At 40.5% G+C, this 24,099-nt stretch overlaps 2 protein-coding genes across 2 annotated transcripts in view; both read left to right on the top strand.

Annotated features, from left to right (window-relative positions):
• Window positions 1–2,751, top strand: part of mta1 (metastasis associated 1) — a 47,837-nt gene extending 45,086 nt beyond the window's left edge. Inside the window, exons 17-18 of the mRNA XM_078277451.1 lie at window positions 579–728; window positions 2,114–2,751. Coding sequence (XP_078133577.1) covers window positions 579–688 — 110 coding nt within the window. The 3' untranslated portion in view covers window positions 689–728; window positions 2,114–2,751. The remainder of the gene's footprint in view (window positions 1–578; window positions 729–2,113) is intronic.
• A 5,388-nt stretch (window positions 2,752–8,139) lies between these two features.
• Window positions 8,140–23,832, top strand: tmem229b (transmembrane protein 229B). The gene is made up of 2 exons (XM_078278275.1): window positions 8,140–8,297; window positions 18,984–23,832. The coding sequence occupies exon 2, from the start codon at window positions 19,036–19,038 to the stop codon at window positions 19,618–19,620; it is 585 nt and encodes a 194-aa protein (XP_078134401.1). The 5' UTR covers window positions 8,140–8,297; window positions 18,984–19,035; the 3' UTR covers window positions 19,621–23,832.
• Window positions 23,833–24,099: the final 267 nt, after the last annotated feature.

Genomic DNA, 24,099 nt, shown 5'->3' with positions numbered 1-24,099 from the left:
TCATGTTATGGAGCTATTTTAATTATTGGCCAGACCTCACAGGTGTAGCAAAGCACATATAAATGTTAAAATAATGTTGCTTCATGTTCTATGGTCGTTGTTAAACATGCGTTGCAGGCTGAATGCCAAATTATTAAAAAAATGTGGCTTTGTCAGATTGTCAACAACCTGATAATGGATGCTAATAAAGATTTGCTGAATGTCATAATGTGAACTGGTATTTTATAAATACCAGCTGCTGGTTGTTTCTGTGTAAAACCGAAGAGTATATTTACTATTTACATTTTATACTGTTGATAAAATGCCATTGATGGGGCTGATTGAAACCTTTACATCGCTGTTATTTAGATATTAAGATTTTATGGATGTATGTCTTCCAAACTTTATCTGGTTAGAGTAGTCAAAGATTAAGACAAAAACACATACATACATGAATAATAATGTTTATTCATGAGACATTAGTACTCTATGGAGCCACCAGGGGGCAGAATACTTTTTCCTTTAGTGTGTGTGTGTGTGTGTGTGAGAGAGTGTGTGAGTGAGAGACCAACATCTCTTGTTCTCTTCCTCCTCTGCAGGCTCTAAATCCAAAGTCCTGGCTCCACAGTGGGACATCATGGCCAAACGCCTGAGTGAAGCCGCGCGGCCCTCAGTCTCCGTGCAGGACGAGGTCCACGAACTAGACTGATCAATCCGTGGGAACAACCTCTACTACAAACCGCAGTGAGGTGAGTTTTTTTCTTTTCTTCTTAGCTCTGTAGTCTCTGTTGTCTTGCACTCTTCTCTGTGGTTTTGGAGATCTTTTTGGAGAAAAAACTCTATCAGACTGCTTATGAGATGTGACACACTTTATTTTCATACTTTATAATATACTTAATATTTGTATATGTTTACTTATTGTGCCTCGTGGGTATATTTCTCCTCTCTGGTGTGTTCTCATGAAGAAATAATTGATTATAGTCATTATCAGTCAAAGCTGCAACTTGTTTCACTTACTGTTTTTTTTTTTTGAGGGGTGGGGGGGGGGGCACACCACACACTATTTTCTATTGCTTCTGTGGTAGAATTGTGAGACATGTGACACAGGCATATTGTGGCACTGGGAACTATATTCTCAGAAAGGCGAAGCAGTGCTTCGCCTTTCTGAGAATATAGTTCCCAGTTTGTATACGGTTAGAAGATGGCTGTGTCTCATGTGACCTTGTTATTTGTACACGCTGTGACTATACAAATCACAACATGTAAACAGGAACATGTTGGCGTTATTTTGTCACTTATTGGGAGCAGTAGGCTAGTTGGAACCGGTTACCTCCAGGATCTGTGCTAGGCTAAGCTAGCGCTGGGGCCGTCAGACAGAGTTACAACACGCACGGAGATGAGAAGCGTATGTATGGACTTATCTAACTCTGGGGGATACGATGAATAAGACAAAGTCCCAATAAGTCGGCATGTTCCTTTAAAAATGGCCAAATAAATGATCTTAAAAAAAAAAAGCTCACCGGTGTTGGTTTAAACCATTGACTGTAAAATTAATAATAGTATAATAATAATTAATATTAACAGTCTATGGTTTAAACTCAATCAAACAGTTTATGTGTAAAAGCACACTAAAGGTTGTTTTTTTTTGTAAAGGCTTTATTGCAGTGTTCTTTCACCATCTTTCAGACAATTGTTTACGTCTGTCCATTTCACTTTTCTTTTTTTTTCCCCTTCTTTTTTTTGGGCTTTTCCGCTTTTCATTTTTGACAGGACAGCTAGGTGAGAAAGGGGAGAGAGAGGGGGAAGACATGCAGGAAATTGTCCCAGGTCTGATTCGAACCTTGGACCAATGCGTCGAGGCATAAACCTCTCAGAATATGTGCGCCTGCTCTACCCACTGAGCCAACCCGGCCACCGTCCATTTCACATTTTGATACATATTATGTCGTGAATGATGGTAGATAGATGAATTGTATTTACAGTTGTATACAGTATATTACTATGTTAAATAGAAGATATTGTTTAATAATTTAACTGTAGTCATACTGATTACATTGCCAGCCGAGCAAACTGAAACATCTGACGACAAGAGAACCGCTCCTACTCACTTTCCTTTGTCTCTTTTCCGCTGCAGAGGGTGACATGAAATGGAAAGGCATTTTCCACCAAACCATAGTCGAGGGCAGCTGAGGAGAGGACATCACTGGCCGCCTTCCTTGAGTCAGTACGGGTCTGTCACACTGCTGAAGACCAATCCATAATTGATCCGTTTGGCTGCGGTCAATTAGAAGATGAGCCTGACTGTACAGGACTGTGTTTATTACTTACATTTCTCGTTATTACTGTCATTGTAATTATTGTTATTGTTATTATAATTTTTTTTACCAACTATAACTCCGCTTATTGTTTGTCGATCAAACGATGGAACTTGTGAAGTTTCATGAAAAATGCTTGCAGATCCCTGTGGAAAAGGGTCGAAGGACTGTAACATAAGCCACTTGCATCTTCTATGTTTTTGTTTTTGTTTGTTTTTTAACAAGTTAAATTCAACAAGGGGACGCACTTTTATTTCAGTGACACGAGTTAACTCCTTGTCTTTTGTTTCAATGAATTTGAATGCTTTACGGGAAATCTTCTGTTTTGTGAGCCGGCCCCTACTCTTCAGGCCAGAGAGGTTTAACTTATTGAGAAAGACTTGCTGTTTTTTCTACCTTTTTCACAAGTAATGCATCTATGCTTAGATAATGTAATTAAAAAAGATAATTGATTTTCCCTCTTCTTTTGGTGTCTGTGCACAGAGGTGAAAGGTGTTTTCTTACTCGCAAAGGTATGCAAACAGGGTATATGCAAAATTTATTCCAAATTGCTTCATATGTTTTGAACCTAAAAAATGATCGGTATTAGAAAATGCACAAACACAGCCATGTTTTGTAAGCAAACGTCAAAAAAAAAAAAAAAAAATCAAGAATGTGTTCTGCTTTCATGTCCAGTTATTTTGTCAATGTGTTTATTTTATGTTCATTAGTAGCTTGTCTTGATATAAACATCAGTCATAGGTCATTATGAGAAAATATACAAATATACAAAACATCTGCTGACAGTCATTTCTGTTGTATCCATCTCTATCCATTTAGATATCGAGCTCGACCGTTCATTCTTGACCTTGGAAACGGACCAAATAATATTTGTTTGTAATGCGCTTCTTAAAACGTGGGAAAAACAAGATAAAACTATTTGCCATAATGCATGAAATAGAATAAAATACCCAACCATAAAATAAGACGGAACAGATAGAACTTTCTTAGAAAGATGGGTTTAAGAAGTGATTTAAAATGCATTTACTTACCTAGATTAGTTTTTAAATGTATGAAAATCCAGAGGACAACATTTATCATAAAACAGTCTCGTGTGCTTGTTTGAGCTGAAGACAGGAGAGCCTGAAAGTCCCAAATGAGCCAGCTCCACTGTAGGCCAGTGTCCTAAAAGTCAAAGCCTCTACAACCGTGGTAACAGCAGTCATAGATTCCTGATCAATTAGATTTATTAGTCAAACTCCACACACCTATTTAGTTTATTTGCACAAACAAATACATACAACAGAATTTTAAAAAAAAACAAGCAACTACTGTGCAGGAGAGGAGAGTAGCCTGAAAGGCTTATTTAATGTCCACGCCTATTACAAAAAAACAAGCAATAAACAAACAAACATACACACAATGTAAAGATATATCAGGTAATTGTACAAAACAGGGCAAGAAAAAAGACCAGGCAAACAAAAGTACAATCCTTTAAGTCAGACCAAAAATACAATCAACAGAATTATCCCAATATAAGATTTAAGATAAAAATTAAAAACATTTTGAACTGACCTGTGTGAGCTGGTCATTTAAAACTCATTCAGACAACATTACACTGGATGTTTGCAAGAGTTGCTGAATATGATGATATACTTTATGTGTATCCATCAGTGGTGGCAAGTACTGTAACTAAGTACATTTACTCAAGTACTGTATGTAAGTAAAGTACATGTACCCCAAAATTGTACTTAAATATTTCCATTTTATGCAACTATACAACTTTATACTTCTACGCTGCTACATTTCAGATGCAAATATTTTTATTTTTAACTCCAATACATTTATTTGATAGTTTTAGTTACAAGTTTCCTTTGCCTTGAGTTACGCTTTAAAGGTGCAGTGTGTAGGACTTAGTGTTATCTAGCGGTGAGGTTGCAGATTGCAACCAACTGAATACCCCTTCCCTCACCCCTCCCTTTCCAAATGTTCCAAACCTTCAGGTAACATAAAAACACGAAAGGCCCTCCAATAGAGCCAGTGTTTGGTTTGTCCATTCTGGGCTACTGTAGAAACATGCCGATACAACGTGGTGGGCTCCCTGGAAGAGGACCGGCTCCCTAAGTAGATACGAAGGGCCCATTTTAAGCTAACATAGACATGATTCTTAGTTTAGGTGATTATACACTAATGAAAACACAGTTATGAATATTGTATTCCATTTTCTTGCCAATAGATCTCCCTAAATCCTACACACTGGCCCTTTTAAGTAAAAGGTCTGAGTACTTCCACCTCTGGTATCCAGGCTTAAATACTGGGAAAAATAACTTTCAGTTAAAAAAGGGGAAGTGAAAAAAGTATCAGGCAAGCCCCCAAACACCTGTCTCCACTATCTGTAGCTCCTATACGGACAGTTTGTTTTTTAAAAGAAGGAATCTCACACCATTGACAGGAAGCCAGGCCATATTGAGCCTCTAAATCAATTTCTCAAATCAGTCCTGCACATGTGTAATGGGGTGGTCTCTCTCAGTTTTCCTATTAAATCCTCTCAAACTGTCAGATTGTATGCAACAAATCTACAAACTGCAATTTTGCATGTCTCTAAATATGTCATAGTCCGGCCTTTGGCTTCAATTAGAGCTTAGTTCTTCTCTGACTGGGCTCGTATGTGCTCTGGAGAAACTCAATATTTATAGTATTTGCTCGTACTTATCACAGATGAATGTTCTCGCCGGCTATTTTCTGATTCAGTCCACTCATCTGTAGGTCGATGCTGATTGCTAACGTAATGATTATGACTGAGCACCCCTGCTGTCTTTACGAGGCTCTGTGGAAAATGGCATCCGTAAGGTATTTTTTTTAGTATCCACCATTAACGTCCAATTGAAATATCTGGTTAGAGAGCATACAGATAACGTTATTACAATGCTCTACAAATCGCTGAGCAGGCACTCACGTCTTTTTGAGAGGGACCTTTGAAGACCACTTAAAACTAGAAGGAATGGCCAATTATCAGGGTCGATATTTCAGTTACATCCTGTACTACATTATCATATATCATCAGGTTTAATCATTTTTATAAGAATGGGTAGTGCCATTGCCACTTTTCACTCAACTACATTTATCAGACAATTTAAGTTATTTAACAGATTCAGATAAATAACACAAAATATAATCAACCATACATTATGGTGTATTATTATAGGTTAAGATAAAACTTTATGGAACCCCGGGGGGAAATTCACAAACGACCCAGTTTATTATGTCATTGAAATTAGCCCCACCTTTACCAGCTGCAACTTTAAAATGATGAGCACATTAATGCATCAATAATTATCATACAATAACATAATATAGGACCTACAATATTAGGAAATGGGCCATTCTGCACAATGAGTGCTTTTACTTTTGGTACCTTATAACAAATATGTACAATATAACTGTGCAGGATGTGCAAAAATATTGATCAGGGGGTGTGGGAGTCCCGGGCCTTGTTGATGTGGCGAGCTGCAGATGGATACTTTAAGAAATACTTTTTACATAATTTTGAATGCAGGACTTTTTCTTGTAACAGAGCATTTCTACACTGTGGTATTGTTCCTAAGTATTGGTTTCTTGTAATGACCTAGTGATTACAAGGAATCATCTAAAAATACATGTAAGGGCGCCCGGGCAGCTCAGTTGGTAGAGCGCGTGCCCATATGAAGAGGTTTATTCCTCGACACAAGGCCCAGCGTTCGACTCCGACCTGCGGCAGGTTTCCTACATGTCTTCCCCCTTTCTCTCCCCTTTTCATGCTGTCCTGGTGATTAAAGGCGGAAACGCCCAAAACATTATCTTAAAAAGAAAAAAAAAGAAATGTAAACCACCAATGTTCAGATCACCAATGCTACATGTCAGAGTAGAGTTTCTACAGTCTTCTGGAAAGTCTGGGAAATGAACTGAATATATTGTAGTCTAGGCCTTAAAAGCTTTTGGAAGTGGACAAAATTGGCACCCTTTAAAACACAAATCGTGAAATGTTTTTTTGATAGAATATAAAATGGAAAAAATAGGTCTCTCACAGTCCACTACTGAATAATAATTAACAGGAAGACATTGTAGTTTTCAGCCACAGACTTCCTGTAATAACTGATTGCAAGTCGTTACCTAACCCTAAGCACTTATTTGTAACTGATTATAGCAGAATAACTCACCTGGCCTGAAGGAAGTAGTAAATCATAGTGATGACGTTAATGACAATGATATTGATATATGGGTTTCAGGCTGCTACACACCTAACAAACACTACTCCTGGCTCTTTCTAAAACAAAGATACACAGAGAAAGATACATTATTATTGGCGCAGGTGTCACCTATACTTGTGTCACTGGATATGTGTGAGGGTTCACAACTCAAACTGCAAACTACAAATATCTGAAAGTGTAGTTACACAACAGGAAGTCTTCAAAAGTTTGAAAAAAATATGTCGGAACAGGAACAATGAAAAATGTGTGTCATGATTGTGTAAGTTTTATGAGAATTTCATATAATTGAGCTAGAAATTCAAGTCAGAATTAGCTACCTTGAGAGTGAGAGTAAGTATAGAGATTGATTGGCTCCACACACCTGCAGAAGATTATGAATGAGGGCAGTAATCACCTAACTTTACCTGTGTGTTGAGCTTTAAAGGCAAATTTCTTACAACCAGGTGAAATTAAATGTCCCCTGTTGGGATGTTTGTGCAATATTTAGCCGCTTTTAACAATATGTTCTACTACTTATTAAACAGAAATTACATAAATAAATTATAAATGTTAGTAATCCAGTCATTTACTTTGAGAAATGTGGTAACACTTTATTTAAATGGTTGATAACACACTTCCAAGGAATACATTTTTTTTTTTATCATTTTGTAATAATTACCATGAAAACCATTTATTAAACTATTTTGCATAAACTATTATGTGTAGCTAGCTTAACCACAGTAAACATGAAATCTACATGGCAATCATTATCCTATATGTCAATTACAGGAAACCGCTAAAAAGTACATTTAGCTAGCTAGCTTTGACCAAGGCTAGCCGTGGCTATTTCTACATACTAGCTACCTTAAACAAAAAGATTTTGGCGAGATCGCAATCTCATTATTACAAAATAAGGTGTTTCATTTTTCTTTTGTGAATGCAATGTCCCTCCCTAAATAGCACTCGTGTAGAAAGGGGGAAACAGCTGTCTGTCTGGCAACCTGTCCAGTCCAGCACATAACTGCCCATAAAACCAAAAATTATTACTTTTACACTTTGCTTTTGTAGCTAGCTAGCTACATATTCAACGGACGGGATATGGATATAACCTGTTAATTAGTGAGCTTTCAACGGTGCTGGTAGGTGGTTTTTGTTCCTTTTGGACTGAGTCTTTATGCTAAGCTAAACTAGCTGTCTTGTCTTGTGGCTGTAAACTAACGGTTCATATCGAAAGAACAGGTATTTTAGTTTTTAATTAGAGTTCTTCTCAAAATGTCAAACTATTCTTTTATCAGTGTCCATACATCTGCTTACAGTTAGCTACATTATGAGTTTAAAGTACAGTGTTACTGTGAGTCATTTATTCTCCGCTATGCTTAACGTTAATGTTATTTGAGATGGCCACTGTGCTTAAATATTAACTAAGCTCGTTCAACGTCCTGTGGGACTACACAGACTGACTGAGCTAGGGGACTTTCAGCCAAGTGACTACCAGTCTGGATATCTGCACGCTGAGCTGCGGTGAAGAAATGGTTAATCAAGGATGCAAAAAGTGCGTGAGTCTATCTGAGCATTTGCTGCTGCTGCTGCTTCTGCTGCTGCTGCTGCTGCTGCTGCAGTGAAGTAAAATGTGTCAATTTCCACCGGACAGCAGAGACACCGTGAAGGAAGGAGAAGCAGAAGGTTAACAGACGAGCTGCGGACCAAGCACCGCGACATCCTGGACAATATCCCCGGGTGATGTGTTTGATCCGCTGGCCTGTGTGCTGAGGAAGACACCGCCGAGCTTAATCTGAAGGTAAAAATAAATAAATAAAAAAACCTGCACTGAGGATGATTCACGTCTGTCTGCTGGAGCCGATGTAGCCAACATGTTAGCATGGCTTTTCATTGTGTTTCTAAAGCTTTTAAATGATATACTGTTTGTTTTCTTAACTTATCTAGATTGGAAATAGCGTTCGGTCAGTGCTTGCTTGCAAGTTGGCAGCTTTACAAGCCTATTTTTGTTTTGTTTTACTGTGTCGCAAATTAAATGCACTGTAATCAATGCAGAGTAAAAAGCTGCACATAAGGTTAAAAAACAGGTTGCATCCCTCTTCATTTGGCACTGTCGATATAAGCTCAGAAAGATGACTCTGTGTGTGTAATTGTGTCTTGTGCATTTCAATGATGCTTTGCAAGGGATATAAGTGTTTCCAAGTCGCCTTCGTCAGATTTCAGAGGGCTTTTTTTAATTATTGGTAGAGGATAACCGTACCGCACTGCTCAGTGGGAAGGAGGCATGATGCTGCAGCGGAGTCCCGGAAGCCGGGCCTGCGCACTGGCCCCTGGGACAAAACATGATGACTTTGGCCATCTAATGTAATTACAACCCGTGGAGTTTTATCTACAGAGGCTATTCATTACTATCATTATTTCATTTATTGGTCACATTTATGGATGCAAAAATTGTGCCAAATGTGGCTGTGGGTTGGATTTCCAAAATTCCTCATTGAGTTATTCCATATAAGGCCTGCAGTTCACTGTCATTTGGGGTGAAATAATCCGTGCTGCTGCTGCCATGGTAGCCCATATTCCCCCTTAGCTTTACACAGACTGTATTGACATTTTGGACCTATTTATAACCCACGCACCAGCCTGAAAATGACCCCATAACAAGCACTGGTTTAAAAAATATCATTCAGCCAACCTCAGCTGTGTGGACACTTGGTATAAGTTAGTGTAGTGTTAAGTATAGGCCTGTCATAATGCAATCATGCAGTTATTTCAGTTCCTGCTTCCTATTATAACGGACCATATAGGGTATGTTGGGAATGCCCATTTGTACAGCAGGTTAAAGGCACATAAAAGGTCACTGTTGAGGCAGAGGAGAGTTTCCAAACCAAAATGTTCCAGTGTGTGAGTGAGAATGGAGGTGGAGATCACAAATCACTTTGCTGATTCAAATAATTTGTTCAGTTCAAAGATTCATAGCCACTGACTGTGTAGTTTGTTCACTTTTTTCCCCCTGAGCTCAGTGGTCGCATCACTGTGCCCACACAAGCACCATATATCGTCAGGCTGTTTCTGGTCCAAGCTGTCAGTTCAGTAGAAAACTAACCTATAAAAGCACTGTTTAAGCTTCTCATTAGTTCAGTTACAGTTTAAAGTTTGTTCGTTTGTTGAAAGATTTGTTTGTACATGTGCTGAAGACCTCTAGTAGGAACTTCCCAATGAGACAATAAAGGCACACACACATACATTTATCCTGTAAGTGTGTGAGGGAATTTACTTTGTCTGTACTGCTGCACTGTTCCAATACAGGTACAAAATGCTCCATAATATAAAGAATAAAAGCAAGCATATTTTCGCCAAAGAGGACTTTGGAGGAAGTTTTTTTTAGCAGAAAAATATTTATTTACAGTACATACAGTATACTGGTCACCATTCTTTAATAACTAAATTTAGGGGGTCCTTATTAAAAAAAGGCTTGTTTATATGGAAAAAAAAGTATCAATAGTTTTTAAACTAAAATATCAGTATTGGCCTCAAAAAGCCAGTATCAGTATTCTCTTTTAAAAAAAAATGCAATTGTACTGTATAAAAGTGATTTTTGTATTTGCTTTAGAAGAGGTTTCGGCACCTTTTAGACTTTGGGTACACATAAAAACACTAAACAGCATGCTAAATATCTCACTTTGTTCAAAGCGGGTGACAGTTTAGCTCAAAAGCTCTTTTGTTTTTCAAAGATCTTTTATTACTCAAACCTTTGCAGAGCAGCCAGCATCAATTATGCATTGTCAATGATTGATTATAAAGCTTCTTTGTCTGATAACAGATTAACAGGCGCATGCATCCCTCCATTAGAGGCATTACTCTCCACTGCAGCATGATGAGCATGTCAGTAAATCTCCTGCTTTCTCTGTAGCTGCTCCAAGATTTTAAATCTATGGGGCATGACCCACGGGCTATTCAGGACAATGGGCTTAGCTTCCATGTCTAAAGGCGCTGACACACCAACCCGATTATCGGCCGTCGGACAGTCTGGCGAGGTCGGTGACTCGAGTCTGTTCGGTGTGTTCCGTGCCGTCGTCAGTCGGAGGAGGCGTCGGCCTTCATTTTGGCCGATTTGACTTGTTGAATCGGCCGGTGGGCAGTCGGACTCAATGACCAATCTGATTGACGGAGTGCTAGCCCTTGACTAGCGAATCAGTGCAAGCTCCTTGAGCCTGTCGCTGTGAGATCCATGGCTTCACCCGCTTAGTACGGTTTCTCCTTATTTTTTGCCTGCGACAGCTTTCTTCTTCCACAAGAAGAAGCCCGAGAGCTGACAATGCTAGTATCTTCTTGAACTTGACTAAAAAGTCCCTTTGCAACAGTGTAACAATTGATAAAAGTAATACTAGATAATAGGGATATAAGAATGCATTGTGAATCGGTTAAAAATCAATATAAATGTGTTAAGATCACCACTGTTCGAGATAAAAAAAATTAATCGCGATGCAATTTTGAAACGACCTAGGGCGTAATCTACTTTGATTTCAGACATTACTACGTCTCCTTAGTTTATTTATTTGAAGATATTTTGATGTGGGATTTGTTTTAAAAATCCATTATTTTAACACTGTTATCAACACTCTCTGATAAAAATAATAACTGACGAAAGCGTGCTCCGTCATTTCCGGTTTTCATTTTTTGGGCGACAATACAGATTAGCGCCGCCTGCTGTTATGGAGAGGTATTACGTCTCACGCACGCGCAGAATGTACGCTCAAGTCGGCGTCACTTCGCTGTGTTCCGAGGCACTTTTTTTGGGAGACGGGAGCCGTCTGATCAGTCCGACTGCCTTTTCTGCTGACCGTCGGCCGTCGGGTTGGTGTGTCAGAGCCTTTAAGGTGCTGACACACCAAGCAGACGGTAAAAGATCTAGTGGCGACGAAGGCCAACTATGATGTCGCCTCGTGTTGCACCACGTCGCCTGTGTCTTGGCCTAAAAGTTGCGCATGAACACACTGCTAAAGACTATAGTCAACAACCAACTAGCATGTACGTTCTGCACCTGCGTGAGAGGAAATACTGTAACTCTCCATGCCAGCAGGCGGCGGTAATCCACCAGGACATGGTTTAACCAGATTGTCCATCTCCCGGGCTCTCATCTGTACTCTCGGCAAATGGTCTCGCTGCGGTATGGAAGCGGAGAGACTAAGAGGCCCGCGGAAATTAGCAAGCTAGTTAGCTATCTTGCTAATTCCACCCAACATCCCTTAATGCTACACTGGTTACAGAAAATGAGCCGAACAAGTTGTCACTCATCTGGTGATAGCAATGTGCTTTCTTAGACTGTGACAAGAGTGTGTGAATGAAACATTAAGTTAAAGTTAAATATTACTAATTTAGTGGCCTGCTACTTAGCTAGCTTGCTTGCTAAGGCGCTCAGTTGTCAGTCTAGCACCAACCACGGTGCAGAGAGAGAGAGAGAGAGAGGAAGAGAGGTTTACAGTCTTAATGACTTTAATGGTATAGGACATTATTTTATTAGTTTATTTTGTAATGTATAGGTATGTAGATATTTTTAAAAGACTCGCCTAAAAGGTTTATGTTGAAATAAATATACCTAAACAAGTAGTTATGTATCTCGTTGTACTTTTCCCTTTTATTTTTAGCCAGTTTTGACAGCTCTGTGCATTGGATTGATCAGATGAGATAAGGATGAAAAATGAGCCTTCTGTGTGTGCCCGCTTGACAGTCGTTTGCTTGCTTTCCTCACTGCTGTTTTTCTTCTCATGCACTAATTGAATGAATAGCCAATCAGATGGATTCTACTCAATGACGTCTCAGACGCTGATTCAAAATGTTGGATCGCCAGAAAAAAAGCCGACGAGTAGCAACGGTACGTGACACACCGCAAAAACTAGGGCGACGGATTGTCCAACTTGGGCTGCCGGCTGACAATCTCCTTGGTGTTTCAGCACCATTAGGTTCTTTTATTAAACTGCAAAAAGATCAAGAGCTGTAGTTTGTGGGGGACTAATATAGGGAGAAAGACATAGACAGAGGGAAAGAGAAGATGTTTTTAGAGGTTTGAACTTTAAAGGTCAGTTTGTTAAAAGGTAATTTTGTGGATATTTATTGGGTGATTAGGAGACAGACAGACGGGCAGGCAGAGACAGAGATAGAGAAGAAGAGGTACAACAGAAGACCAGAATAGATTCAAAGTCAGAGTTGATTGCAGCACAGTGTGCACCCGGCCCCAAAGACGAGGCACCATATGGAAGAGTGAACAGACTTTGCACTATACCATCAAGGCGAAACGACTGAGAGGTTTTGTTCCAACATCAGCAGAAAGTGACACCTTAAGCTGCCACTACGCTTCATCAGAACTGCATGTCGGATGGTTGAATAGTTTAGGAAACCCCCTCCCCCAACACATCATACCAACCACTTCTTTTCCTGTATATCTGGGCCCACGTGCTTATTACAAGAATTAAAGTTGCATCTATCACATTTTTTCCTCTCCATCCAAACACCTACAGTGAAATAGTCAGGATATTGGCTGATACTGAGTTCCCATGTGAAACCAAACCCAGTTTTTATTTGTATACCTTAGTTATTCCTTATCTTGCTATTGGTGCTTTAGGGAACACTTTGTTGTCTTCCTTTCTTTTTTGTATATTTGTTATATTCTTTCGGGACTTTTTGCCTTTTATTAGTGGATAGATGAGGGGAGACAGGAAATGAGTAGAGAGAGGAGGGATCTGTCTGGATTAAAACCGGGGATGTTGGGATTACATTCTTCTTAAAGCCCTAAGCCACCAGGACGCCCTGAGAAAACTTTATTTGTAATGTGAATATACATCATTTTAAGTTATTTTAAGTTCAGAAAAGTATGTATTCTAAAAATAACATTTAAATAGTTGCTTAAATACCGTTACCATGTATTTCAACATTACAATAACTGAATCCCAGGAGATTTAAAATGTTATTACAATATTATTCATATTACAGTACCTTGATTTCTTACCCGTTGCATTTTGTCATTTTTTTAACAACAGTGACAGAGTCCAGTGTCTGGCTGATACCTGATTTGTTAAATAAAGTTAGCATCCAAATGCCAACCTGTTGTATTGGATTAGCAACATGACTGTTTCTTTTTTAAAGGGTAGTGTAAAAAACTTTCACATCTTCTATACAATGTTAAGGACAAGGAGTTATGAATCTCTGGTAACAAATCCCTTCAGAGTGCAGCTCTGTACTATCACTCTTTGTACATAGCCCTCCTCCCCCACCACTCCGCTTGTTTTGTTCAGGCTTTCACCTTGCAGATATAGAAAGGATGTCTACTATAAAGTTATATAAGGCTCTTTTGGCTGTGCTGCGTCCAGGCTTTTAGTCTTAGCCCTCATGGCGTCTCTCCTGCTCTATCAGCAGCCGTACTTGTTTGTGATAACTTGGATACTATATGCGTCTCTGTGGGGAATATCTAGATTTAGGAGTGGCAATAGCACAACTATTCCAACATTCACTGTCTGTGTGTAGAAAACAAGCGCAACGTCATGCATTCATGTAAGAAAGTGTGCGGATATTAAAGCAATTAGTGCGGCAGGACCCTCTCTGTGATGTCAGGCTTTTCGTCCTGCCTGTGAGTGTGACCATTGGGAACAGTTCTAAATATTTTCGTGGGACGTGGTTGGACGACACTTCGAATAAATTTGTTTTTTTTTCAATGATATTTTGGCTAAAGGGGATTACAACTCTATTTGCCTAAGACCTGCTCCAGATGGAGAAGGAGAAGTGATGCTGTTTAGGATTAGAGCCAGCTTGCTGTTTCAAGGGTAATTGATCTGTCTTCGCAATTGATCGGATCAGTTTATTTTGTGCTGCCTCAGAAAGTTCACCTGCTCCCCCCCCTTCTTGACACACACTTCTCGCCAATCACTCAATCAATTGCTCATCACGCACACAAACAAGAAAATGTGTTCAGGATCAATAAGTAGTGACTCAGGAAGCCATAAACCTGTCCTACTTTATGTGCAGCAGTCAGATTTCAGGGCAGTAGTCCTGCATGGGTACATTATTATTTGAAATACTGATTCATTTGTAGATTTAAAAAAAAATTATTTTATCAATTTATTATAAATATAAAACAGAGAAAAGCAGCAAATCCTAAGCTGGAACCTATATTTAGCACTTTTGCTTGATAAATGACTAAAACAATGATTCGACAAGCAGAATTGTTGAAAATAAAGTAAAGAACTGTAATATAAGTCTTAAAGGAGAATTCCGGCCAATTTTTACGTTAATCTTGATCGCTATAAATACTATGTACTATGTAACTACATGGAAACGGGCCAAATTATGTCTGTGGCTTGCACAGTGATAGCATTAGAGAAGACCCGTTGTAGCAGGAAAAGGTAAACAGTGTGCCGATCGCTCCGAGAAGCAATCTTTGCAAGCCACAGACATCATTTGGCCCGTTTCCATGTAGTTACATAGTCACTGATATGGCCGTAACCACTACAGTGCTCAATTACCTATTTTTGAGGGGGAATAAACTTCAAGTTTTCGTCGCGAAGGCATGACCTGTCCTCTGGAGGACATAACCAGAACAGCGGGCGCTCGGTGGATTGTTGTGGGGAGCTGGAGGCGACGAAGGCGGGGAGGATTTAGAAGCAAGGATGCCGGACGGGCCTGCTAGTCCAGCTAAGGGAACTACCACACAGATCACCACTGCCAAGCCTCCTACTCACCAACACCAGATCGATCACACACAAAATGGATGAGCTACAAATACACACGGAACTGTTGCGTGATGATTATCACAGAATAAGCCTGGCTGAACACACAGCAGCTAGCAGCTAGCAGGGCGAGCTAGCTACCGGCAGGATAGAGACAGGGTAGGTGAATTTAAACAATGTCTGAGTTGAAAACGCATCTTGTTGTCACGTAAGGGCCCTGTTCATGTGGCACAGACCTTTTAATTGCATTTTGTGTCTGTTAAGAGGCACAAAGGCACTCTAAAACTTGCCCCGACAACTGCCGTTTTAGCTAAGTGGAAGCTCGTAGACGTAGCTGCAGCTACTCCATGTTGACCGCACCGATTCGGCTCGTTTTTTTTTCTATCGACTGTACTCGCATATTTCCAGCGATCAACATTAACGTAAAAACTGGCGTAAAAAAATTCTCCTTTAAATCTGCAACTACAAGAGCAGCTGCTGTTTCCATCAGCGGTGATGAAGCAGGGATTAGGTCACCTAACCGCATTGGAAACTGCTGCTTTCTATACGCCACGCTGCAGCCGGCCAAAGTGACCTTCCAAAAGTCTGCATAGACCTCGGATCTGTGCCAGAGTCAGAGAGCTGCAGTACATTGACAGGGATTATGGTGTGATGAGAGGTCAGCAATGGGTTAGGTTTCTGATTTAATCACAAAGTCAGAGTTCAGCAGCTGTCAGCCTGCTCTCGGCACAGTAAAGGCACCTCCTTTGTTTTAGTTTTTTGTTTTCGACCTTTGCTAACCCTTCATAATGGTGTGTTTCTTTTTGCTTGTGTCTGTTTACCTGCAGCCGGAGGAGCGTCTAACTGACAGACCCTTAAAGCTTGTTCTCGTACACTCCCTTTCTCGCTCTCAATCTCGCTCGTAATCTTTCTGGTTCATTTAAAAACACACACTCAGTTGGTGTCTTCCCTCTGTGTCCTCAAACAAACCCCTGGTGGTTAGACTTCCCTCCCTTTCAGTTCAGGCAGCACCCTGCCTGCGTTGTGTCCTCCCGTGTTTACAAAGCAGCCAGCTCTGTCACATTCGCTATTCTGAACCTCATCCCACTGCGATGTCCCGTAGGGTTCAATACAGTGCGATGGCGAAGCGGGCTGCCGCAGCAAGAGCTGGCAGGAACCTTGCTGATCAATACATAGGGCCAATGTGGGTTGGTGGGCGATGTACTACAGTAGCAGCAACAACAACAACAACAGCAACAACAACAACAACAACAGAATCAAAAAGCACCCAGTGTGTGAACTGTTTCATGCCGAGGCAGCAAGTCAATAGATATGCCTTAATACACACAGAAAGGGTAAGTGGGGGGCATCCTGGCAGCTTACGGTTTTAAGACGCTGATCATGTCATCACAGCAACGTGGGTTTCAGTCCGGCCAGGGACTTTTGTTGTATTTCATCCCTGATAAACATTGGACTGTCCAAATAAAGTTAGAGCAAAAATAAAAGTAACATGTCAGAACACATTGTGGACATGAGTTACTGATTTATGGATATTGAACAATTGTAAAGAATTTGTAAAATCTTGTGCAGGAGAAAAACGTACACTTCATGCATGCTTGCAGTTAGAAATCACGTCTTGCTATATGAAGCTACTAAAATGAAAGGACTAACATAAACAGAAAGACATATGAAGTGATGATTTTCAGCAGTGGATGAGTCTGAAATCTCTATTTCCACCTCTTGTTTAGGAAGTCAAATGCTACATGAGGAGAAAAAAACTCCATCAGTTTAGCATTCTTTACTATAACAGGCAGCTAATTGTAGAGGTTTCTGATGTAGTAAACCCATTTTACTCCATCCAGTTCTCTCTGCAGGATAAAGCAAAATGCTTAAAATATTGAGCAAAACATTGTTTGATCCAGGTGTGCTTGGATAGATGAAAAGAGAGGGAGAGTTTCTCAGGCAGGCAGTGAAAAGATGGTATAGGGGGTTAACAGAGGTCAGTTATCCATCGCAGTTCCTCACATGAAACCCTTGTTTCTTGTTTTGGGAGAAATGTGCTAATCCCCACGGGCCCACTCTGGGCCACAGCCAGCCTTTTGAAGTCAAAAAGAGCCCAAAAAAACCGGCTCTTGTTCTTCAAACAAGCTTTTGTACTCCTGACCTTTCTCTGAGCTTGTATTTTGCAGAGCGGTTATGATCCATTGTATAATGGTTGCTGATGGGACACAGTTTCCTCTGGGGGCATTGTTTAGCAGAAGATTTACGCTCAGTGGCCTTCTCAACCGTGTGGTCTTTGAACTCCTCTGTATGATGCTTGCCGATAATCGGGAAGTTTGCCTTCAGTGTTTTTTATTAGACATGCGGTGTGATAAAGAAAGAAGAGGACGGATCCAACCCTGCGTGGGCCTCCTGACACCTGATACCAAAGCCTGTATGTGTCAAGCTGTGAAATTTGGAAAAAGAGAACATGATGTAGGCAGTCCGATGATAAAGCTATACCTTACATAAGAGACCCCCTCAGTCAGTCAGTAAATAGCATCAAGTGAGGGAAGGCCATAGAGTTCAAGTCCTCTGCAGTCCTGCTGTCTCTAATTTCATCTTCCTGAAGTGTTTATTGCCTTGTCCTTAATTGCACTTTTGGCTAGGTATAATTTGCAATTCAAGTTGTAATCCTTAAGATTTCAGCCCTGGTTGATTTGGGGACACCCGTGGTTACTGGCCAAGTGCAGTTTAATACGACAGCAGACACTCAAACAGCTACCTTTTTAACTGAAGATCAACTGTTGTGTCTGTTTACAGTACAGCACATGATTTAATAAAGTAATCCGTCAATGATCTGCGTTTTTTTTCTTCCATTATGTCATGAGCAACCGTGATGATTTCATGCTGTGCACAGCATAAGTAGTTTTTCACACAACAGCAGGACACAGTAAAAGGATTTGGTTACTTGCTGAGGAGTTGGAGGTGTGCAGCTTGCAGCTTTTTATCTAACAGCTCACTGGGGCTGTTTTTTTTTTGACCTGCAATATGTAAAACTGAGCCGCTGTCAAAAATATAGAAAACTTGAAGACTTTAAGACTTGTAGACGCATTTTTGATTAACAACCATGGTTAGCATTTACAGAGGTGACATATACATTTCCTGTCATTTGACTTCTTCACAATAAAACCCCATGTTTCGCCAATTGAACGCTTTTAATGTAGCAGTAGAATGTTCAGTTTTAATTATCAGTAACTTAGTTTAGTTTCTTAAAGGATCCCCATTAGTTTAGGCCGATATCAATGTAATAAAATAACGCTGTATTACATACCGCATCGTTTTCATGAGGAAATGGCAAACTCTGCCACAAAATAATAGGGTTTAACGATACATCGATCTGGATCGTAGTCAATCTAATCCTCAACGATGCAGTGTTATTGACACAAAGTGAAAATATCAATACATATCGTCATCTTTAAGAGGCGCCTTTATTTTGAAATTCACACTTTATATTTATTGTTTTTAATCTAAATGTCTGGAAGATCTTAGTAATGACATTTTCAAATCATATTTTAGTTGCTTTTGTATATATATATATATAAATGTAACTGATTGTGTCGAATGTATCGTCACGAATGTAAACACATTAAATGTCTATTTCAGAAAGAAATGCCAAGGAAGCATAGCAAGTATCAAAAACGGGTTTTGAGTTCATGAACTTTAAATGAAGTTTGATGGAGTTGATGATATTGTACCGTGCTGCCTTTGTGTCCCTTTCTTACACCTTTCTTTCGCTACTTTCTCCTCAGACCTGCAACGCATTACCACAGATAGAAAATTTGCGTGAAAGCAAGAGGAAAGATGGTGACCGTGGAAACCCCAGAGGCTCCTGTACCTCTGACAGCGCTGTCACGCTGGTACCTCTACGCCATCCATGGCTACTTCTGCGAGGTCATGTTCACAGCCGCCTGGGAGTTTGTGGTGAACTGCAACTGGAAGTTCCCCGGCGTGACCAGCGTGTGGGCGTTCTTCATCTACGGCACCTGCATCCTCATCGTGGAGCAGATGTACCTGAAGCTGCGCGGCCACTGCCCCGTGCTGCTGCGCTGCATCATCTACACTTCATGGACGTACCTGTGGGAGTTCGGCACGGGGCTGCTGCTGCGCCAGTTTAACGCCTGCCCCTGGGACTACTCCGAGTTCCGCTACAACTTCATGGGACTGATCACAGCCGAGTATGCCGTGCCCTGGTTCTGCGCCAGCTTCACCGTGGAGCGCTTTGTTATCCGGAAAACGCTTCGGCTGCGATTCCACAAGGGGCCCGAGGACGGTTGGTCAAACAATCAGTTGGATGCCGGGGCAGGAGGAACCGTGGGTGGTGGGAGAAGGAGAGACGGGGGCAGAGGGATGGCAAATGATGCTAATGGCTACCTTAAAGGAGAATGAATGAAGGAAAAACTCAATCTGAAACCAGCCCAATTGCCCTGCTACACCTCCTCTACCCTTCTCAGCCACTTTTAATAAGCAGTCCTCCCCCATTAACTGTCTGGGGTGAAGACAAACGGACAGCAATGTGCACTGGGCTGGTGTGCAGAGGTGTACAGAGTATCAGAACAGCCAGACCAGGCCAGATCAAAACAAAATCTAACTGAGGCTTTAAATGCCTAAATTACTCACTGCGCTCTCTACTGTCAACAGAGGCACAATAACTCCATCTTGCTGTGTTTGCTGCGTCTCACAAGGCACCCACCAATTTCTATGTGGGGTTGGCCTTGAGTAGATCAAGGTCTTGAATGTCCAGGATTACACTTTCGGGAGGGGGTGGGGAACTGTAGCAAAGATTAGTGTTATCATCCTGCGAAGGAACAAATTCAAGAACTAGAAGAAATATTTCAGTTTTTCAAGGGCACATCAGTCTATCAGAAAGCAGAAAGCTTGCTGCATAGTAATCATAAAAAGTAGCTACAGCTGTAACACATTCTTTTTAAAATGTACATATTGTCCTTTAGTATTAATCAAAGTACTGTAGTAATGTAGCTACACAAATCTCTTTAAAAACATACCGTCCACCCTGAGGCTCCGTGTGTCAGCGTACATCATGAAGAATGTTTTTAGTGAATACCCACAATGTCTGGGGAAAAAGATGCATGAAAAAAAAAGTTGTCTTCCAATATAATATACATTTCTACATACTCATTCAGCAGTCGTACTGTGGGTCAGTGTGCTGCTTGTGTGTGGGGGACTCGGGCAGTAGAGCCAGTCGACCAGTTATGGTCGATTCCTGGTTGTCTCCTCCTGACAGCATGTTGAAGTGTCCTTGAGCAAAACACCGAAACCCCAAACTGCTCGCGCTGAGCAGGTTCACAGCCTTGCATGGCAGTTTCTCTGCAGTGTGTGAGTGTGCGTGTGTGTGTGTGCGTGTGTGTGCGTGTGTGCGTGTGCATGTGCGTGCAAAGGCTAATGTGAGATATTTAAAGGCGCTAAATAGATGCAGTCCATTTGCCATACCAGCAAGGGCGCTTTTCTGTTAATGACAATGATTGACTCATGAGCAGCAGCATAAAGCACCAAACCTCTTGATCATTTTTTGCATTTTCCTAAAAACTTTCCATGTCTGGATGTCCATTCTGTGTGCTTTAATGTCATCTCAGATCTGCTGGGGTCACATAAGCCTCATCCTAATTCTCAATCATTGGAAATCAATCAGTCAAATCATACAAATTTTGCTTTGATTCTTTTTTTTTTCCTTATGCCAATTGCCACACGATCAAAAAAGTGTTTGTTCATTAATAAAGTAGCAATAGTCAATTTTGAGTAACACAGAATGACAAGTAGTTTAGGTGTCACGTCAGGTTTCCATATTTGAGCTTTTTAACTTGAAAATACATTTTTATTATGCCCAGTCAGTGTTCAGAGTGTTTTTGATCCTCACATTTTCACCCGATTTTTCATGACCCCTCTCTATTTGCATTACAGTTAGTTTAAAGCTATAGTGCGTAGTTTCTGTCGCCCCCATGAGGAATTCTAAGTAATGACAACAAAACTGTCGGCGCGTCCACATGATACAAGCCTTCCGTGATCGCGCACGCGCCCCCACCCGTCCTCCACGCAGTCACTAGTAGCCAAGGAGGATTAAAAAAACATGATGGACTCTTCAGAAGAGGTAATTATCTTCACTCGAGTTTCTGCGTGGGAAAGTCACCGGACGCCACAATCTTCTGAACACAGCATCACTGAGAAATACAGAGAGTGTTGTGTGGAGCTGATAGTCTTAATTAGCTTTGTAGCAACTCATTTGGTGATGGCTTGATTGTAATGGATGTTAATTAATATCACGTAATTAATATAACGTTACGCACTAAAGCTTTAAAAAGTGTGTGAAGGAAGGAAATGTGTGTGAGGAAATATGTAGCAGAGTGTGGTGATTATTTCATTAATTAAAGGAAACCCTCACATTTCTCCTGACATAACAAGTATCAGAATTTGCTGCTCATTTCTTTCCAACATTAATGATCTGTAAGTCGCAATTGATTTGGTTTCTTGTTGAATAATGGCCTTTGTGATATTTTACTGGACTTTGACTGACATCTGACACAATCCACAACTGTTTAAACATAATATGATACAAATTAGTCTAAAGATACATTGCAACATCCAGACTCTTGTACTCCAATCAGGTGAAACATGCATAATGCAAACAATGCTTATCAGGGGCGTAGCACAACATTCTGGGCCCTGTACAAAGGCATTTTCTATGGGCCCCTCCACGCATCCACAGCTATTCATGCTAGCATCTTTTTGGGCCCTCCTCACATGATACTCAGTCCCCTTTTTCCCCCCAGTCCGACGCCCCTGATGCTTATTTTCATTGGTGTTGTTACTCTTAGAGCTGTTACACACCAACCAGACGGCCGACCGTCAGCAGAAAAGGCAGTCGGACTGATCAGTCAGGTCCCCGAGGTCCAAAGAAATGCCTCAAAACACACTGAGCTGATTGGACGAACGCGTCACGTGGTTCTTTTTTTCTCCGGAAATTCACAGCCAGACTGTCATGGCGGCTTGTTCAGAATACTATCTCATGTTGTACTAAAATAGTTCACCGAAACGTGTTTCTGAAAAAATTTTAAGCAAGAAATAGGCCATGCAGTTGCTGAATCTGTCTTCATTTCAGATCGACAAAGGTCAGTTTAAAAGATTTTCGTCAGATTTTGAGAGGCTCATCCGCTCGCCATTGTCCCGACTGCCCTGTCTCCAACTGAGCACGTCGGGTCGGCCAAAATGAAGGCCGACAGCACCTCCGACGGACGACGGCACGGAACACACCGAACAGACTCGAGTCACCAACCTCCCCAGACTGTCCGACGGCCGATAATCGGGTTTGTGTGTCAGGGCCCTTAATGTTGATCCTGCGACTTCCTGTGCTCCGAGTATTAAGATCAAGGACTGTACACGCACCTTTATGCACACAAAAGTTGACCGTAATGTTTTCAGCATGAGTCGGTGGATCTGGTGCTACTGAGTCTGGCATAAAACAGGTCGGACACTTCCTTTTTACAGTGATTCCAATGTTGTTGACTCAATCACAACATTTTGTGCTGATAAAAGTTGAACTCAGCTTTTCATTTCAACTGAAAAAATGCAACAACAAAAAAAACCCCATCAAAATCTGTGTTTCCACGACACTACTGGACTATGTAAAGGTGTGACCTTCATCATTGTGGCTGCAATGGCATGCTGTGTTTTCCCCCTCACTGTCTCCCCTGTGAGTCCAGAGGGTGGATGGCAGGGTGCTGTTCAATTCCACATGACAGATAAATTGCTGCCACCCAGTGGATACATTGAAAACTGCAGCTAGAACAAATGTTTTATTAAACATGGGACAACAAATAAGACACTTGAAGGCTCATAATCATTATTAGGATCAAAAACAGAAAGATGTTTGTTTATTATTATTATTTCATACATGAATCAACAGGCTTAAAAGCAATAGAGGCTTCTGCCCCAGCAATGATTATCCAGCTGTTAACTTTTTCTCTTTAAAATCTACTAAACTACATTATGAGAACTGGTATGCAGCTAATGTCTTTATCCAATTCTACTGCTTTAATGAGACAAATCACAAAGAACATGCAAAATAAAGTGTGTTTGTTCTCTGCAATATATGAATGAAGGAGTATCAGGTATGTATTGCGTGTTTTACAGAGACATGTTCTCTGTATGTACATGTGCATGAAAACTGAACTGATTCTCTGCTATTTTTACCAGGCTGCATGTGTCCAAAGGTTTTCAATTTCAAACAGTTTTTTATCCAAGTGATTATTAGCCCCCATGAACTGTATATTGTTTTTTAATTAACGTGCAGGTTTTTAGTGAAATTACTGTACTGTAACATCACTCACTTTGATTATGTTCCATGTATGATTTATCAAACTTTTGGGATTAATGTATGAGTAATGTATTTATTTGATCATCATCACCATTTATTTTCTGTGTGCAGACAACACATTTACAATAACCCTTGACCCATGCATAGCTGTTAAAAAATGACCCAGCTGATCTATTGTTGTTGTTTTTTGCAATACTTTTGTCACAAAAATATTTCTCCACTTTGGACCAGACTGAAATATCTAATATATCTAATAAAACCACTGGACAGATTGTCAAGAAAGTTTGTACAGACATTTGTGACCCAGTTAGCATTTAGCTTAAAGACAGCCCCACAGAGCTGAAAGCATGGCTGTTGTTAATTTAGATCTTTCACTTTTTTTTTTTAGAAAATCAAGTTTTTATTATATACTATTATTACCCCAATTTTTCACAAGTGGGTGAAGCATGATCCATAATGGATATATATTATTCTTTAACATTAAGCCACTTTTGTATTTGATACATAGGTGTGATCTATATTTTTTGTAATAATAACGG

This window comes from Sander vitreus, chromosome 20 (genome assembly GCF_031162955.1).
Source record: "Sander vitreus isolate 19-12246 chromosome 20, sanVit1, whole genome shotgun sequence".
In the NCBI taxonomy this organism is placed as follows: Eukaryota; Metazoa; Chordata; class Actinopteri; order Perciformes; family Percidae; genus Sander; species Sander vitreus.
The sequence above is the reverse complement of the archived record's forward strand: the minus strand, read 5'-3'. Positions and strand labels throughout refer to the sequence as shown.